General features: G+C 46.2%; 1 protein-coding gene across 4 annotated transcripts in view; it reads right to left on the reverse strand.

Annotated features, from left to right (window-relative positions):
- Positions 1-2,781: 2,781 nt before the first annotated feature.
- LOC311246014 (mothers against decapentaplegic homolog 4-like) overlaps positions 2,782-18,618 on the reverse strand; it is a 114,976-nt gene continuing 99,139 nt past the window's right edge. For 2 of the 4 annotated variants that reach the window (XM_084336073.1, XM_084336074.1), the window contains exons 6-12: positions 16,777-17,016; positions 13,495-13,653; positions 11,987-12,040; positions 10,975-11,158; positions 10,217-10,385; positions 8,668-8,806; positions 2,782-5,956 (exon numbers count right to left, since the gene is read on the reverse strand). In XM_084336073.1, coding sequence (XP_084192199.1) covers positions 5,745-5,956; positions 8,668-8,806; positions 10,217-10,385; positions 10,975-11,158; positions 11,987-12,040; positions 13,495-13,653; positions 16,777-17,016 — 1,157 coding nt within the window. In that variant the 3' untranslated portion in view covers positions 2,782-5,744. The remainder of the gene's footprint in view (positions 5,957-8,667; positions 8,807-10,216; positions 10,386-10,974; positions 11,159-11,986; positions 12,041-13,494; positions 13,654-16,776; positions 17,017-18,618) is intronic. The other 2 variants (XM_084336076.1, XM_084336075.1) reach the window with 2 other exon arrangements.

Here is an 18,618-nt window from a genome sequence, read left to right on the forward strand (position 1 = left end):
GGGAAAACAACACCCCGTCAACCTGCTCCATAATAGAGGGGACGGGGAACCCCCAGAGAGACTTCGCATGTGAGCAACAAATTGAAAAGTTTATGTAACATTGAGCCACGTGACCAAAAGCTCAAGACATATATACAGAGCGCAGCAGAACTCTTGAGTTCCTATGCACCGCAACACCAACTTGACAACAGAGGTCCACATATGGAGCCTGTAAAGAACTCACGGAAGTCGGCAACCAATAGAAACGCGCCCAGTGACGTACTCTATGGCGGGGGGAATCCCATGACTCAACCGACCAACAGGCGAGGAGTCAGGGAACTACCTACCCCCCCCCCCCCTCTCCCGTGCCGTGCTGACCAATCAGTGCGGCAGGGAACCTGAAGGATAGAAGGCCCAACCCCCTGACCAATCAGAAAAGAGGGAAGGAGGGGTTTATCAGTTCACCCCCTCATGACCCCACACCCCGGATACGATAGAAAACAAGCCATTTAGCGGCGATACCTATGTAGCCAGCATGCTAATGGAGAAGCGTATATCCTACCAGGATAAGCTAACCCAACGCACGCTAGTCACAGAGGACAACTCGTCTGCGAACAGGGTTTATAAACAAGGCCGAAGGCTTTTGTGTGAACACGACACCCGTGTTTCATGTTTCAAGAAAAAACACAGAAGGTTGAGAGAGGGTCTAAGACCTTGGTACAAGCTATACACACAAGCACTTCTGTAGGCTAACACTCCAAAGCTGTGGACTTAATGCCATTGTTTGCAATGTAACAGAACACACACAACCCCCTCAGACAACGGTAAAAAATTGTACCACTATAAGAAGAAACATATTTCTTCAGGATGAGGAAAGAAAAAGTCTTTCGACCAAGTGCTAGCCCCAGGCCTTGCTAAGCACATATGTAGCGACCAGAATGACTAAAGAAGTCCTGCTCTCCTAACAACCCCACAACTAGGCAAGAGTTCACACAACGTATCCCCAACATATACAGTGAATAAACACAGTTTGTAACAAAAAATAGTCCCTCACCAGGAGGGACCCTTTATTTAATGTGTAACAAATCATATGGCTGGGGCGGGGAAGGGAACAGGGGTAACGGGGGGGGAAATCACTAGCGGCGCCTGCCGCGTGCAGCCCGGTGCTTGCCCCCACGGGGAGCAGGCCCGGAGGGACGGTTCTGGGGTGCCTGGACACGACGATCCCTACCGTCACCTCCGGGCGTGGGTCGGCTGGCTGCGGCGGACGAGGCACCCTCTTCGCTCCTGGCCTTCTTGGCCGAGGGCCCAGTAGCGGTGACGACGGTCGCGGATCCCCGACGACGTGGCCTCCGTCGAACAGCACCGGCAGTGTCGGGTGGGGGAAAATGGGGCTGGAGCACAGCGCGCTCCTCCTCCATGTCCCTGCATGCAGCCGTCATTTGCTGCATGGCAGACCCGAACAGCCCAGCTTCGGAGAGGGGGGCCGTGAGCAGGGGAAGCCTCTTCTGCTCCGGCACCCTCGCTTGCTCCAGCCAAAGGTGGTGCTGGGACAGAGTGGCCAGGGCGCGTATCTTCCCGGCGGCGATTCCCTGCAGCTGTATCAGGTGCAGGATGGCTCCAGCCACCTGGGCGTGTAGGAACTGATGGTGCTCGTCCAACACCGACCCGCCCGCCATCATCGCCGACATGAAGCGCGCCAGCTGCGCGATGTTTGACGTCGCAGCCAGGCTCTGTGTTGCGGCGATGAATGACTGGTCACTCCAGTTGGCCAACTGCCTAGCCGATTTCCCAGGGGAAACGGCTTCCGCAACGGCTCCCACACCACCTCGGGACAAAGGATAGACGCCATCAGGCTATCAAGCCGAGGCACCCCTTCCTTCAACCCCTGGACCAAACCCGCCACCCGCGTGACTGGCATGTAGGCGGGGGTAAGGCCAATGATGCGGGAGATTACCTGTCCCTGACGCACGTAGGCCTCCACGCCATGAGCTCCGGGAACAAGGCACGTAATTCCCCATGCGTACCTCCCTCCACGCAGTCCGCGTCCCTCACGTACGGGAGGCGGCCACTCTGTGTGGCGACACCATCCGACGAGGTTGATAGCAGGGCATCCCGTCTCCGAGTCGGAGGTTTTAACCCAACACCGGATGACGAGGGACCCCAAGGAGACATATCACACCCTGCCACACCCTGAGGGGGAGAGTGATACGTCTCCACCGGGACGTCAAACAAGAGCGCTCCTGCTCCCTCCATAAAATCCTCCGTTTCCATCGGACAAGGAGACCGAGCAGGAACACCCTCGTCTGGCTCCAGCAACTCCCCAAAGCCAGGCCGACCGTCCACTAGAGGGGGAACCAGAGCTGGAACTAGGCCATCTCACAGGAGACGGCCTTGGCTCAACAGCCCCCCAGAGAGGCAGACTCTCCACCGGACGCCGCTCAGGTGAGTCTGATTGCCACGACCGTGGAGTCAGAGCAGCCCCACGACGCACGGCGGAGGCGGCAATAGAAAATCGCTGGTGAAGGGTGATGTTGCTAACGCTCGAACCCTCCGATGAAGACATTATAGGTTAGCCTTTTCTCTTAACTTGTGAGAGAAAAATAAAGAAATGTCTAGCAGCTCCAATCTTCAAACACTTTACACTAAACTTGAGTGGTGTACACAGACACTCGCAGTGGTGAAAGTAAGGAAGGAGCTGATAGAATGGCCACACCCCTGCTTATGTAGAGGAGCGGATGGGGGTGTGGCCAGGCGAATAAAGGTGCATGTGGAGATTTTATTCAGTATTATACTGGCGTAAGGATGTGTTCCAGAAGGCCGCAGAGCGGTAGCTATATGATCTATAACTATTAAATACATAATTAACCATGTATTTATATAACATGTAGAGGTGAAATGACAATGAATTAATAGGACCTGTAGCCCATGAGGCAATGTACAAACATGTACTTGTTACTTTCAAATTAATCTTGCCTATTCATCTAGCTATGCAATACCTTCAATCAGGAAACTGAAATCTTGCTGCAATCGGTAAAAATTATGCGATCACATCGTTTAACATAATTACGCATGGCTTTCTTTGTGGTGAACATGTATTTACATAGCTGTCAATGTATTTCCATGCTTCAGTGACGCGCAGCAGCAGGAGAAAATAGACCTGAAGCGTAACAGGAACGGAACAGCAGAGAATCACTGATGTATCACGTCAGTCTCTCAGCAGCCTGGTGGAGATTCAGCAGTGAATAGAATCAGAGGGTTTCTGTCATGAAAAGGCATCAGAAACGCAGTTCGAGCGGAGTGTGTGGTGATATTTGGGCTGAGTAGTATATCTACAATGATATATTCTCAAATGAGATATAGGAAGAGATACTAGAGTTGATATCGATATACCGGTAGGTTGATTAAAATACAAACCTGTTTCTTCCATAAAGCCGTGCCAGTGTTTGCATCTCTCCTCTCAAACCCGCCCCCAAACCGGCCCACTCGCTCACAAGTTCTTTTCAACATGGAGGAGATGGCCATGGTCCAAAACAACAATTATTTGGAGATGGTTTGGATTTAAAAGATGGGATGAGCAGCAGAACCTCAGGTTTGTCATTTGGGACCTTCAGGGATGATAAGAGTAAAGCCTTGTGAACTCTTCTACATCACTCTTCATACATGATGCCAGTTCAAAGTTCACCAGCAGTAGATCAACGTTAATGGCCTGACAGGCTGTCAGAGCTCATATTAATGATTCATGTGGGCTTCTAACAATCTAATGTTAGTAATATAACATTGATGCTGCATCTGTGTGTTTCTCTGTGTGTGTATGTATGTTTGTCTGTGCTTCCATCCACCAAGCTAAGATACAGTAACGTTATAGATATAGTGGATTGATTGGTGGGTCTGAATCAGTCTGTAAGCATAAAGTTTACTTGCGTTGTCCTTTCACACACAACACTTGAAAACTAAGTACCAGTAGCCTATTATAAACGTTTAATAGTCTTTAGTGAAGTTAGTGAGTGTGATTCAGTGGTGGTGGGAGAGAGAGGGAAAGAGAAATGGAGGGAGAGGGATGTTTGAGAGAGAGGGTGAGCATGTCCAGTGATAGAGATGCACAAGCAACGTTATTATTCTTATTGTATTTTATCACTTAGATCAGCTATTTAGCTTGTAACTGAGTCTGTCAACAAACACAGCTGGCTCCAACACTATTGGAAATGTGGTCAACAAGCACACAGTCTAACCAACGTAGGACTGGTCTAAACTATTTGGACATTTTAACATTTTTATTTCTCTCTCTTTTTTTTTAGCTGTGACCAGTAACTCTCTAGAATTTGTTCGGTTGACAAAGATTTGATCCCACCCTCTAGTGGTCACAGGTTTCGCCCTAGGAGGCTGAAATTGAGCATAGAGGTGAAGTATGTGTGTTTGTGTGTTCGTGCCAATTGAGGGGGCGTGGCAATGGGTGTGGCCTATCGCATAGGTTCCAGCTATTGCAAATTCGTGCTTGTTTTTTCATTAGGCCTAATTCATTGGTCTTTAATCAGCTTTTTCTGATTTCAATTGATTCTTATTTATATTGAGTATCTGAATTCGATCATAGATGTCTATATCTGAGTCTGGATAATGTAAAAAAAAATATGTGTAAAGAAAACTATACTCAAACTACTTTAGTCAGAGCAAGTAGGCCTCAAAGTCTCTCTTCAGCGTAAAGATACAGAGATGTGATGTTTGGTGCGTATGGCCCTGCCCTAGAGGAGGATATTAGAACATCTTATAATAAAAGCAGATACAGCTCTTCGGAAAGGCACAAGACATCAGCCTGTTTGCCTGTGCAGATGAATAGGCTTCTGTCGGTGAAGGTTGATTAAATAAAATGGACTGTACTTAAGAAAACACCATGAATACATCTGAAAGGAAAAATGGCGGTTATGGAATGCAGAATGTAAAGCCATGAGCGGCGCTTTGGATAAAGGTTTGCCGAACCGCGAAAAGGTGTTTCTCCCATCGCTGGAAAAGGAAACGGCTAAGAGGTTGAGTGTGACAGCGCTGTGGAGCTTCTTTCAGGGTTGGGTTTCTGCTTGGGCACCTTTCAACAACCCACACTGGACAGAAATAACACAATTTAGAGAGAAAGAAGGGCTCGCTCAACATTTTCAACATTTTTCACTAGAACGTTGTTCTGCTTGTAGATGCCGTGGCTACAGTAGCTAGAGGGAATGCCAGACGTGTCGTGGATATAGAGCGTCTCAGAAGAATTCTGTTGCCAGGGAAATGGCTTGGGGGCCCCAGTGTATTTCCTATCAGCTACCGTATTAACAGGAAATACAATGTTTATGAAAAGATCTTTATGCGTGGAGTTCTCTTCTGGTGGGGTTTTCACTTGGTTTTTGGCTGTAGCAAAACGGTTATACACGGTATACATCAAGGGGGACAGACTGAAACTTTGGCAGAACAAACACACACAGTCAAGAGTTTAGTGTCTTGTTACCACGGAGACGACAAGAGAACCTGCACCAAGGCTTAACCGCTAGCGGTAAACATAATGAGGTCCCCCTCATTGCTCCAGCAGAGAGCAACGATTGTCAAAAGAGAGACGAAGCATAAATACTGTTGGACTTTCTGAGTGTCCCCTTCAGTCACACACACACACACACACACCACCACACACACACGTTTCATACAACAACCCAACTCATTCACACACACACACACACACACACACACACATGTACTCATGTACACCCCCCCTCCCCTGGTTGTCTAGCTCCCCCAGGTCAGTTGGCCTCCCCCAGGTCAGCCAGCGGCATGGTGTGCAGCACCTCGTCCAGCAGCTGCAGTGCGCGGTGCAGGTGGACCTCCACCCAGCAGGGCGTGTGTTTGATACTCTGACGAGGGTAGTCGGGCCCCCAGCCCTTCACGAAGCTCAGCCGCAGGATACACAGGCGCCGCAGGTCGTCCACGCCGATGCCTGCTGCCGCCGACAGACCTGGAGGAGGGAGGGAGAGAGGGAGGAAGAGGGGGGAGAGAGAGAGGTAGGGAGGGAGAGGGAGGGAGGGAGAGAGAGAGAGAGGGAGGGAGAGAGAGGGAGGGAGAGGTAGGGAGAGAGAGAGGTAGGGAGGGAGGAGAGAGGATGGGAGGGAGGGAGAGGGGGGAGAGGGAGGGAGGGAGGGAGAGAGAGAGGGAGGTAGGGAGGGAGAGGGAGGGAGGGAGAGGGAGGGAGAGAGAGGGAGAGAGAGAGGGAGAGAGGGAGGAGAGAGAGGAGGGGAGGGAGGGAAAGAAAGAGAAAGAAAAGAGGTGGAAATACAGATAGGGACTGAGTGAGGGACCTTCAGGTGTACAATCTGTTGACAAGGTGTAGAACAACATGACAACATGTCTATCCTACTGTAGCTCCTTTTATACTAGTGATACATTTACAACAGTATTTGAGTTTGTTATTCAAAAGAAACAATGCAGCGCGTAGATCACAGCAGTAAAACGAACTCAATGACACCATCAGCAAACGTCTGGGTCTGGATAGGATGACTCTCACCTATCAGACCCATGTTCCAAGGACCAGTATAAGTCATGCATGTCTATAGGCTATTATGATGTGTTGTTGTTGTTGTTGTTGTTGTTGTTGTTGTTGTTGTTGTTGTTGTTGTTGTTGTTGAAACATCAACCAGTGAGTGGTTGCCATGGTAAATAAGGACCCTGGATGTGTAGATGCTGGTCTAAGTGGAATAAAAGGCATTTTTCTATCACTTTTTGGACCAAATTAATTTAGCAGTGACTTGATTTTTTATTTATTTTTATTTGAATCTTTATTTCGAACATGCAATGAATACAAACAATAACAAAAAGCAAAACAACTCAATCTGCATGTTCGAAAAGGAGTAGGAAGAAGTATACACTTATTTAATCCTACCCCTTTTCCATTACTCAAATGAGTGTACTATTTTAAACATAAAAAAGAAAAGAAAAAAAAAATATATATATATATATACAAAACAAAAAAACAAAAACTATATATGTATAAAAGAAATAAAATAGAAAACAAAATAAAAATGTAAACACCCGTGAATAAATATCAAGTCCCTTCCTCATCCCTGTACCTTGTGAACATAATTTCCTTATACATCAGTTTGAATTGTCTCATGTTTGGACATTGCTTTAGCACCACATTTAGACTGTTCCACAGTTTCACTCATGGTAGTGCGTACGTTTAGCACCTTTAAATTGTGTTCTCCCCTCAGATTATAACCCCCCCCTCCCTATCAAAGAACAATTCTTGAATGTTTCTTGGAAGTGCATGACTTTTTGCTTTATACATTAATTGTGCCGTTTTAAATTCCACAAGATCATTTAACTTCAATGTCTTTGACTCCAAAAATAATATGTTAGTGTGATCACGATAACCTGCAATGTGAACTATCCTTATGGCCCTTTTTTGGAGTATAAAAAGTGGTTGTAGTGTAGACTTATAATTGTTTCCCCAGACTTCAGCACAGTAATTTAAATATGGTAAAACTAGTGAACAGTAGAGAATGTAGAGTGATTTTCTATCCAGAATGTGCTTTACTTTACTCATGACTGAAATGCTTCGTGAGAGTTTAGATTGGACATGTTTTATGTGAGGTTTCCAACAGATTTTATGGTCTATTATTACACCTAGGAATTTATTTTCATAAACTCTTTCAATAATCACATCATTTATTTTAACTTGTATCTGAGTATCCAATCTACAGTTTCCAAACAACATAATTTTAGTTTTGCTCAAGTTCAATGATAATTTGTTTCTATCAAACCATTCCTTCAATTTCTTCATTTCAGATGTGATGACCTCTAAAAGCTGCTGGACATTCTCACCAGAAAAAAAAAGATTAGTGTCATCCGCAAATAAAATACATTTAAATATATTGGATACTTTACATATCTCGTTAATGTACAAGATGAACAGTTTTGGACCCAACACTGACCCCTTTGAACACTGACTTCAAATATGAAAGAAAAAGCAGGATATGTATGACAGAATCTTAGATATGAATGCCTTCCCATTCAAAGAGATAGACGCCTGGTCTCGTTAGTCCCTGTTATCAAGATGGTGGCAGAGTGAACCGGCTTCTCTTCAGACAGACCAAAGGGGGGTACACACCAAGCCGCTTATCGTCCGTCTGGAACGTCTGTTGGGGTCGGGTGTCAGTGGTGACAAGGTCGGAGGTGACATTTTGGCATGTTGAATTGGCATAGAGCAGAATTATCGATGTTGAGAAAAATGTCAAGCTGATCCAGTGTTTTACGTTGATAAATATCATACAGTCAGTCTCCATAGTAAAGTACAGAAGCTGCTCACCCAGGGGGCAGGGAGGGCTAGAATGTTACATCACTTCTGCCACCTATGGGTAGGGAGGTCTAGCTTGCGATAAGCAACCAAAATCAGTTTTTTTAAAGATATTTTTAGGGCCTTTCTGCTTCATTAGATAGAACAGTGGGTGACAGGAAATCACGGGAAGAGAGAAGGGGGATGACATGCAACATAGGTCTCAGGCCAGATTATATGGTACCCTAATTAACCCTAACCATAACCATGCCAGGCTGGATTCAAACCCTGGTCGTTGTGATTATATGGTATGCGCCCTAGTGTGGTGAGCCACCGGGACGCCCTAAGCAACCACATTCAATGAGATTTCAAGATTCCATGGGAACTGTGCCACTTACTGACGGCGGGCGCGATGCCTCCAACGCTGCCTGGTCCAGGGATGTTTCCGGCCACGGCGGCCGCCTGGGCAGCTGCTGCCGCCTGGGCTGTAGCCGCCTGCTGCTGCATCTGCCTGTGGCACTGACGTAGATCAAACACCTACAGACAGAGAGACAGACCCAGACACCAATAAACAATCTACCCGTCTGTCTGTCTGTATGTCTATCTATCTCTCTATCTAGTCTCATTCTGTCTATCTACCAATCTAGCTAGATACATGTTCCTAATATGAGGTGGTGTCATCTACAGTAGTATAGTTTATTGTGACAGTATGCTTAACAGATTTCTGGAGCAGGTAGGGGTTCTGGAGCAGGTAGGGTTCTGGGGCAGGTAGGGGTTCTGGAGCAGGTAGGGGTTCTGGGGCAGGTAGGGTTCTGGAGCAGGTAGGGTTCTGGAGCAGGTAGGGTTCTGGAACAGGTAGGGGTTCTGGAGCAGGTAGGGGTTCTGGAGCAGGTAGGGGTTCTGGAGCAGGTAGGGGTTCTGGATCAGGTAGGGTTCTGGGGCAGGTAGGGTTCTGGAGCAGGTAGGGTTCTGGAGCAGGTAGGGTTCTGGGGCAGGTAGGGTTCTGGAGCAGGTAGGGTTCTGGAGCAGGTAGGGTTCTGGAGCAGGTAGGGGTTCTGGAGCAGGTAGGGGTTCTGGAGCAGGTAGGGTTCTGGGGCAGGTAGGGTTCTGGAGCAGGTAGGGTTCTGGAGCAGGTAGGGTTCTGGAACAGGTAGGGGTTCTGGAGCAGGTAGGGGTTCTGGAGCAGGTATGGTTCTGGAGCAGGTAGGGTTCTGGAACAGGTAGGGGTTCTGGAGCAGGTAGGGTTCTGGAGCAGGTAGGGTTCTGGAGCAGGTAGGGTTCTGGGGCAGGTATGGTTCTGGAGCAGGTAGGGTTCTGGGGCAGGTAGGGTTTTGGGGCAGGTAGGGTTCTGGAGCAAGTAGGGTTCTGGAGCAAGTAGGGTTCTGGAGCAGGTAGGATTCTGGGGCAGGTAGGGTTCTGGAGCAGGTAGGGTTCTGGAGCAAGTAGGGATCTAACCTTGATATAGCCCCAGGGTAGACCACCCCTCCTCTCCTCTCACCTTGATATAGCCCCAGGGTAGACCACCCCCTCCTCTCACCTTTATATAGCCCCAGGCTAGACCACCCCTCCTCTCCTCTCACCTTGATATAGCCCCAGGGTAGACCACCCCTCCTCTCCTCTCACCTTGATATAGCCCCAGGGTAGACCACCCCCTCCTCTCATCTCACCTTTATATAGCCCCAGGGTAGACCACCCCCTCCTCTCACCTTGATATAGCCCCAGGGTAGACCACCCCCTCCTCTCCTCTCACCTTGATATAGCCCCAGGGTAGACCACCCCTCCTCTCACCTTGTAGACCACCCCTCCTCTCCTCTCACCTTGATATAGCCCCAGGGTAGACCACCCCTCCTCTCCTCTCACCTTGATATAGCCCCAGGGTAGACCACCCCTCCTCTCCTCTCACCTTGATATAGCCCCAGGGTAGACCACCCCCTCCTCTCCTCTCACCTTGATATAGGCTCCGGGGTAGATCTTGTGCACAGCGTCACCAGGTGCGCGCCCCGCCTCTCTGTCCAGGTAGTAGCTCTGCACGAAGACGGCATGGTCGCTAAGGCAACGCATCCAGACGTCCCCCTCCCCGCGACACTCCAGCTGCACGCCCTTCCCAATGTGCAGCCTGGGCAGGACGTCCAAACAATCAAAAGGTTACATGAGATCACAGAGTGTCATAGGTGTGACGCACACATCATGCCTTCCAGGCTCTTTGATTGAACACAAAGTGCCATGCATGTGACCCGCCACTAGAGGCAGAGTGGCCAGCCCTGAGTGAATTAATTACTGAATGAGTGACTGGATTAGGGTTGGGTACCGACGGTACCTTTTTTTGGTACTTTACTCTCCTTTTCTCTGTAATGACAACATTTTTATTTCAGTTGTAAAACTAATCTAAAGTCTAAACTTCTCAATTTCAACATTGTTATCACACCACCACACAAACTAAAACCCCTCCCTACCTCCCTCTCCCAAACCGCTCCTACAACTATTTTTTAATCTTGCATGATCATGTATACATTATGTATTATTCTATTTTAAGTTTAAATATCAACATTATCTGGCCATCCTCAGTAAATACTATCAAACTCCTCTGACCTCATCTGGTCTTTCCAAGGACCAGAGATGGGACGGGTGCGCGTGCACACACGCACGCGTCTCTGGATTTGAATAATGCAACTGACTCAATATTGATTATATTTTTTGTAACAGACCTGGCTCTCTCGCTGGCGTCGGTGCGGTGCACGTTACTCAGCTGGCCCAGGCAGAAGCGGTCGCCGCCCGAGGGATCCACGTAGCCGTCCACCGTCACCACCGGACAGTTAGCCAGAACCTTGAACATCTCCCCCACCTGGATGTCCATCTCAAAGTAGGAGATAGAACACCAGAACTCTGGACCTAGACAGACGGGGAGGGAGAGAGAGATAGAGATAGAGATGGATGAGAGGGGATTTCTTATCCTATGTAACGACACACAGTCCTGTCCAAAGTATTGGTGTCTGTGTGTAAATAAATCTTTGTCCATAGAACTGAAATTGAATTTAATCCTTGGATAGTTATACCCCAAGCCACAGTCTCAGTCTTGGACTATGGTGATGTAATCTACAGACATGCTGCGGCTTCAACTGGAGTCCAGTTGGACTCCATCTGTCCATCACTCTGCCCTCAGATTCTGGTGATAAGATACGACACTCATCACTGTGTCCTTGAGAAGGTTGGTTGGTCCTCTCTGGCAGACACTGGTATTTGTTAAGGCCTTTATTGGTAAGCTACCTCCTTATACTACATCATTATTGGAATGGAATGTTGGAACCTAATATGGAACCTGTTCTAGTGACTGGCTGGCCCTTTAAGGTCCCCCGAGTTTGCTCTGAACAGGGTAAATCTGCATTTCTCTATGATGCCCCTCTAGCTCAAGGAATTAACTCCAACAGTCCTTAAAGCTTGAGATTCTCCCCTCTGTTGCAGTTTAAAACCTTGATCTCCAACCTTTGTCAATAAAGTTGTACGTGTTTTAATTGATTTTGTCTACCTTCGTCCTGTTGTCTTATTGTTGTAATTTTCTATGCTGTGATTTCTATGCTGTATTTATGATCGCTTATCTCTGTATGTAAACTCAACGTAACTGTAAGCGAAGGAAACCTCAGTTGCCTTTCGAGAATAAATAAAGGTTTGAATAAATCAACCAATAAAGAGTAATACAAACAAAACTTTTGAAGTGTGTACCTGGGTGGTTGGAGACCGGCTGAGGGAAAGCAGGGGTGCTGTGATGTTGTGACCCTGGAGACAGAAATGAAACTAGAGCATCAAAACCAAAACCATACATACATCACAACATGAATATTCCAAACGACGACTAAATCTGTATATTTAATATTTTATTTACATTTAAAGGTAGAATATGTAATGTTGTCAAACAGTGACCTCTAGGCAAAAGAGCCCCGCTTGGTATTGCACTTTGTTTTATTGTACTTTTTTTCTTTAGTTTTGGTGTGTGGGTTTAGTAACTTATTGCATTGTGAATGTCTCCCAGACCTCTCTTGGCAGAACCTGAGGTGTGGCCAGCAGTAGCAGCCCCTCCCCTATCCTCCATTCAACACATCAGACCAAAACAAAAATGGTGTATTACCACACGGGACTTTTATGCCTAGAGGTCACTGTTTGATGACATTACAGATTCTACCTTTAAAAGGACCATATCGATCTAAATATGAGTTTTAGTCTATTTACAAATCAGCACACATATTTAAATGTACCCATGACCATTTGTTTTTATTTATATGAATTATGTAGAAGAAACCTGCTCAAAATTATCACTTGGTTAACAGAGCAATATCACAATAGCGGTATGGCCCTTTAAAGCATAGTAGATAGTACTATGCGTGTTAAAATAGTGTGGGAGCCAGGACAAGCTCTTATAACATGCGTGTAACATGTTATGTATTACCCATTAAAAAATAACCATAAACTGCTCCATTATAGCTATATAAGTATTAATAACCACACTTATATCATATTCATTAGAATGCATTACGATCAGTTATAAATATCATTATGGATACCAATACTCCAATGATTTCAATTCACACATTTGAATAACCTAGTAATAAGATATAACTCTTATGCAAAAGGTTTAATAGTTCTGGTTTTTGGAACCCGAGCCCAAGGTCAATGGGGTGGAGCTCCTGTCTGTACAGGCTGACTGAGTCTCACTGAAATCTACGTCATGTGCTCTGTGGAGTAAACTTTGGTGAGCTTCAGTCAGCCTGTACAGACATGAGACCATTGCCTTTGCATTGGTTTGTGGCTGTAGCAGGAGCTAGTATGGGAAACAGCTTGGATTGTGCAGAGAAAGGATTCTACCGATAAACATCATCATAAGTAAGAAATAGGACTAGCGGTCCAATAATCAGAACTATCCCTTTAACACCAAGCTAGTTGACTAAGAACACTTTCTCATGCATGGCAGTGGTCTGGGGGAGTAGTAGTACGAGTCATTATACAGGGAAGTACAGCTACAGTGTTAGGATAGTTAGCCACAAACCAATGCAAAGTGAGCCTCAGTCAGCTTGTACAGACAGGAGCTCGACCCCATTGACTTTGCATTGGCCAGTGACTAACTATCGACAGGACTCTACTGATGCCAGTATCATCATTGGTAAGTAGCAAGTAGGGCTAGAGTTCCAAACATCTGAACTAACTTTAAGTGCACGCGTCTGCCTCTCTCTACCCACCATAATTGTATTTGTGTTGGAATGTTATGTTATTGTCCATACAGAAGTGAGTGTTGGGCGCTTGATGGTGGTGGAGTGGCGGCTGCTGCTGGTGACTCCGCCCATTCTGCTGGGGTCCTACGGGAGTGTAGGAGGCTGTGTTGGTGCCTGTCCATGTTGCTGTGAGTTCAAACGCAAAACCAAACCAACCGTTACATTTTAACTACACTTTGTATATTCCACATGTAATAAATGGATACTCACACAGCGGTACACAGTCACATACTACAGGCTCCTCGATTGGAGTTTGATTTGTAGATGGAAAGTAGTTTGGAACTTTCTTAACCATGAAGCAGAATAATACTAATAATAATAATAAAAATAATAATAATAATAAAAAAAATAATAATAATAATAATAATAATAATAATAATAATAATAATAATAATAATAATAATAATAATAATAATAATAAATCAAATTTCTATAGCGCCTTTCAGGAAATCCAAGGTCGCTTCACAATCAAGAGGGCTAGGGAAAGGGGGCAATAGGGGAAAAGGAGGGAGGGGGGGGGTGAGGGCAGGTAAGGGATAATGAACCTAATCTAAACTAACTAATGGATTTCAGGGGGGAGAGAGTTCCAGAGGGTAGGGGACGCCACGCTGAAGGCTCTGTCACCGAAAGTCCGCAACCTGGTGTGAGGGATGACCAGATCAGAGGATCATAGGTTCCGGGATGGAGTGTGCTGGTGGAGGAGATCAGGGGGGCGAGGGCATGGAGGGACTTGTAGGTGAGGAGCAGGAGTTTGAAGGACATGCAGACTTGACTGGGAGCCAGTGGAGGTGGGTGAGGGTGGGGGTGATGGCTTGGTGTGAGTGAGAACCCTGGCAGCTGAGTTCTGTACATACTGGAGCCTGTCCAGGGCTTTGCTGGGTACCCCGAACAGGACTCCGTTGCAGTAGTCCAACCGGGAGGTGATAAATGAGTGGATCAGGGAATCCACTCATCAGAGCATATTACTCTAGTGTTGTGATCATTGCCAACATTACAACATTACAAACCTATTACAGACACAAAACAGTTATTTTGAGTTACCTCCAATGAGTCTACTGTTAATTCAACTCACAGTGTCTCAAGCCATGAAATCTGGGGAAATGTGTGTGTAAGAAGTGGCATACCTGTAACTTTGATGAACATTGTTACTCAGCTGATAGAGTTGTACCCTTCCTGCTGTCTTGTTGTACAAAACTTGTAAGTCGCTAAAAGCATCAGCTAAATGACTAAATGTAAATGTAAATGTAAACTGTGCCAAGGGGAGCGGTCAGTGAAATGTGTGTGTAACAAGTCACAAGTGGCATACCTGTAACTGTGCCAAGGGGAGCGGTCAGTGAAATGTGTGTGTAACAAGTGGCATACCTGTAACTGTGCCTAAGGGAGCGGTCAGTGATATATTCCTTATTACTTGTTACTCATTTCAAAAGTAATGTAATATACTTAATTTTTTACTCCCTGGGAGCAGTAAATTGTTCATTCATTATATTACTTCCCCCCAGAATTGCTTCCTTTCTTACCGTCATAATTCGGTACAACATAGGCCTATGTGCCTCTGTGTGAATGATCAGGTCAGGGTAGCAACACCTCAGGGGTCTTTCAGACCAGACACGCACGCTGCCACAAGGAAAGAACTGCTCTGAACTCGTCATCATTGTTTTTCAATAGAGGACCTGGACGCAGTGCCCACTGAGACCTCTCTGGCATAAACCTCAACAACGCAAATGGGAGCGGCTTACAAAGATATTCATCTGGTGGGCGGCCGGGTAGCGCAGCGGAATAAGCGTCTGTCTACCAGCACAGAGACAGTGGGATCGAATCCAGCTGTGGTGCTTCCGGGTTGGCCGACCGTCCATACTAACACAATTGGCAGTGTTAGCGGGTGGGAAACCCGGCGAGGGTGGGTCCTGGTCGTTGTAAACAGTGACTCCTACAGTTCGGTCGGGGCGCCTGCACAGCAAGGGAAGGATCTAGGAGAGGTAGTGTGACCTTCCACACGTTACACTCTCCCAGTGAGAGTCCGCGCTGCCAGGTGAAAAGAAGTGGTGGGCTGGCTACACATGTGTCGGAGGAAGCATGTGATAGTCTCCGCACTCCCAGACCGACGGTAGGGGGTAGAGTGCGCAACGACCAGGAAGGGGATTGGGAATTGGCATAACGACTAACATTGGGATGGGAGAAAACCGGGAAAAAGAAGGTGGAAAAAGATAATGAAAAAATAAATAAAAAAGATAGATTCATCTGGACCCACAGAATCCAGGAAAAAGAGTTACCGTTCAAAGTTTACAGGCCAAAACGTAACGTTTGTCATTATAGCGCCACCATCTGGCCAAATGGCACGAAATTCCATCACATCATGGTTTGGAGTGATGCGTGCCATCAACCGGAAACCTCTCGACAGGGTCGTTAAGATCAGCGGCAAGATAATTGGGAAGGACCAGGAGCCACTCAGCAGCATCCACAAGAAACGGACAGTTAAAAAGGCCTCCCAAATAGTTGTAGATAACACACACACCCTTCACACCCATTACAAACTAATGCCCTCAGGCCCGTCGATACAGAGCCTCATCACTGAACAAAAGGGGCTTAGGTAGCTTCGTGCCAACCTCCATCAGACTGCTGAACACCTAGGTCTGGTGGAGGCCGGACTGCCCCCCCCCCCCCACCCCAAGGTCTTTGGACTACTTAAAATAGACTCCCCCTTCCACCTGATGGACATATTATGTACCTGTACTACTATTATTTATTATTTATATACATACAGAACTGCTCCACATGGTTTTTGATATATCATGCTTTAAGTACTGTAGTTTTAATGTAGTTGGTGTTTTTTTATATAGTGGTCTTTTTATTGTAGTTTAACTTTTTTTTTTATAGTGGTGAGTGTCTATGTATTGTGACTGTATGTTTGTCTTTCAACCACTGCACAAATGAAGTTCCGAAAGGAAAATAAAGTAATTTGAAGTTGAAGTTGAATTCAACACTGCACAGCCCTGGGCTCTCAGCAATAGCGGGAAGTCGATCGGAGGAATGTAGAGAATCCTTCCTTTATAGTTAGAGGTTACTGCCCAACACTGTTAATGTCACACCATTATTATTGTTATTATTATCAATAATACTATATATTGTACTGTTACTGATGAAAACACCCTCCAGAAGCACAGTGTTGGGGTGCATTACTAGTAATGTCTGGTACACTGGTGTGGAAGGGGGCCTATTTGACACCCTGGGTTTCCCTCTGGGAGCACTCACTGTGGTAGGATCCAGGCGTCTGCGTGTGCTTGGAGGTGTTGATGTACTCGGGGCTCTGCCGATGCGGGGTGGTCGGAGGCTGGGGGGGCTGCGGGGTGTGAGGGTCTGTGGGTCTGTGTGTGGGGGGGGCAGAGGAGGGCGGTGAGCCCTGACTCTGAGGGGAGGCGATCTGGAGCAGGCCCTCGCCGGCCCCGCCGTGACCCCCCACTGACAGGGGACCCACCATCATGGGGCCACTCACTGGAGGTTGAAAGCACAGGGTGGCGGTTACAACGATTCAAGATCTTAAAGATGTTCTCATTTAAAAGGACCATACCAGTCTTTTTGACATTCCAAGTCATTCTTGCAAGTGATACAAAAATGAAGTCATAGTTAATTTGTTCACATTCTTTTACCATTACTGAAAAATGTGGTAGTTATAGTTTGCTGGTTCACCACTGCCATTGGCTTCCAGTGTTTTAAACATCACAGAACCCCAAGAATGTCACCACATTTGACTAAGGATGCAGGTTGGGTGAGCTCCAGAGCTATTTGATCAAAACAAAGCTTCTGCCTTACATTTCATCAGGAAAATACTCAATCTCTGTTTTGAAACAACCTTATTACATCGATTTTCATGCTGGCTCGTTCGTTCTCTGACAGAGAAAATGACTAGCCCTGCACAACGAGGCCACGGCTTGGAGGAGATGCTAGCTAAACCCCGCGCTGATCTGCGTGTGGACCGTGCTAATCTGCATGGAAATTATGCGTTTGCTTCTTGATGAAATCTCTTTCTAATAAACGGACAGAGATTACGACCACGACTGCTTCCCATGCCCAGACTGACCGAGGTGGACGTGGCATTACCAGACCATAATGTGTGTGAGGTGTACATCATCTTTTCTATCCACCCTGTTATGGTCCTCCATTGTAGCCACACCACTGCCAAACTCAGCCATGTTTTATTTCTGGCCCAAACTCATCTCTAACCATGTCCTCTGATCGCCATTTTTGGAGTTCCAGATACCATACTACGTTGTGTATTATGATTAGTTTATAGTTTCAGCTTATAGTTTATTTATAGCTTCTTTAGTTTATAGTTATAGTTATCGTTTGTATAGATAGAATATAAGTGTATACTAATATACTATGTTTACAAATCTACTATGGTTGAGGAGCCGGGGAAAACGAGCATCTCACATTTTTCTGAATGTATCATGTACACAGTAAATCTAAAAAAGCTGTGACAATAAAATAATCTGAATCTGAATCCATTCCAGACATGCTCTAACCATTTAATGTTATTGCATTTTCCTCTCTAATAGGATGGAGGAGGATTCCTTCTGCCTGGAAATCATCTAACCCCCCATAAGTAGAGTTTTCAAGTTTCTTTAATAGTTGTCATACAGAAGTACAGAATACTTTTAGGAGTAATAGTAATATAAAATGTTCCTCCTGAGACTGAGTACTGAATATCTGTATGTCGTGTATGTCAAAAATGTTATGATGAATTGAAAATGGGGGATGTAAACAAGACGAAAGTCTCTCTGGTCTGCATCCCCTTAAAGGATAACTCCACTATTTTGGGAAATTAGCTTATTTAACATCTTCCCTGGAGTTAGACAAGAAGATGCATACCTTTTTTGTCTCTGTGCGTGCATTTTAGCTTTGGGAATAGATGCTCCGTTAGCATAGCTTAGCTTCATCACTGGAAGTGAGGCAGGACAGTAGCCTTACAGTGCCTTACAGTGTATTGCAAGGTCTGACATTGACCAAACTTGATATGCATGACCTTGGTGGGCTCTAGGTCAACTCCTGAAAAGGGGGTCAATGTCAGACTTTGCAATCAAAAGTTAGGGGGCT

This window comes from Notolepis coatsorum (genome assembly GCF_963971535.1).
Source record: "Notolepis coatsorum genome assembly, chromosome: 19".
Taxonomy (NCBI): Eukaryota; Metazoa; Chordata; class Actinopteri; order Aulopiformes; family Paralepididae; genus Notolepis; species Notolepis coatsorum.